This window comes from Phalaenopsis equestris, unplaced genomic scaffold (assembly GCF_001263595.1).
Source record: "Phalaenopsis equestris unplaced genomic scaffold, ASM126359v1 Scaffold195226, whole genome shotgun sequence".
Lineage (NCBI taxonomy): Eukaryota > Viridiplantae > Streptophyta > Magnoliopsida > Asparagales > Orchidaceae > Phalaenopsis > Phalaenopsis equestris.
Window position 1 is genome coordinate 1 of NW_018215175.1, and position 1,259 is coordinate 1,259.

At 39.2% G+C, this 1,259-nt stretch overlaps 1 protein-coding gene across 1 annotated transcript; it reads right to left on the reverse strand.

The window, feature by feature from the left end:
• Window positions 1–130: 130 nt before the first annotated feature.
• LOC110035004 (peroxidase 52-like) lies at window positions 131–563 on the reverse strand (the record flags this gene model as incomplete). The annotated part of the gene is made up of 2 exons (XM_020739243.1): window positions 131–322; window positions 404–563. Coding segments are annotated over 2 exons (352 nt in total), but the record flags the coding sequence as incomplete, so codon positions are not given.
• Between the last annotated feature and the right edge of the window lie 696 nt (window positions 564–1,259).

A 1,259-nucleotide genomic window follows, 5' to 3' on the forward strand; every position in this document is an offset into this window, starting at 1 on the left:
ATTTTATTTATTTCGATTCGTATATATATCGAGTGCTTAGCTTAACAAATGAATCTAACATGGATTATTTAACAAGCCAAATATGAGCCGCTATTATGTTATATAACTGCACAAATATTTTAATACTAACCCGGACAACACCTTCGCGAGCAGCAAGCGCGAGGATATCCGCGCACGAAACAGTGGCTTTGCACGACGCCTCCACAAGAGATTTTATACTGTCGATTATCTCAAATCCACGAAGCGAGTTTTGATTTGGGAAAGCGTTCTTTTCACCAGTAAAAGTTGAGTTATCATCGAGCAGAACTGATGCATCACAACCCTAATGTGGCAATGCAAACAAAAGCTTAGAAATGAAATCAAACATTCTCAGGACAAGAAATTACCTAAGACTGGTTCCTACATTAACGAAGCAGTCATGAAAAAAGAGGCGAAGAATGGAAGCCCCCATGCGAGGTTCATTGGCCACTGCTTTGGCCATGGATAAGCTCACAATGCTCTGCAACTTCGGACAAGTGGTGGCATAGAAGCTAGAGGATGAGAGCTGGGCCTGCACTCTGCAACTGAGCAAGCTCAATAAAAATAGAGAAAGTAACCAGCTTGACATGATATTGGAGGCCATTGGAGCTCTGTCAATAACTAAGAATCTAAGGATGAAGAATGGCTTGGCTCTGAAGAAAGTTCTTTCCCGGAGTTGATATATATAGAAGAAAAAATGAAATGTTATGATAATGTTTTAAATTAGATAATTAATATTCGAAGTTTAAGGGAGGGAGAACAATGTATCTGATACTGTGAGGTATAGGGAATGAAGAGGTTTGGTTTGTGGTCAGCGGGGTGGTTGGTTGACCTGAGCTGGATAACTGGGCGTGGGGTTACCACCCTCCCACCATTGTTTGGGGAAGGAGGCATGTGGACTTCGTGCTACAATGATAATGTGATGGGAATAATATTTTGCCAGAAGACGAGGTTTGAATCTATTTATTGATATTAATGAAGTTGGAATGGTCTTCAACTATGTCTGTTAGACTTCTAAGAGGATTCAACTTGTTTTTAAGAAAATTTTGGGCTCATATGTTAACCATGTTGTTGAGAATTTTGGGTGAAGAAGACGCAAGAATTAAGAACAAACACAAGGATTTAACGAGGTTCGGCAATTTGCCTACGTCATAGAAAGCAAGAGCGGCAACTTTTTGATTTCTTGAAGAGGACATTACATTAGGTTTACAACACAACATATATATATATATATATATATA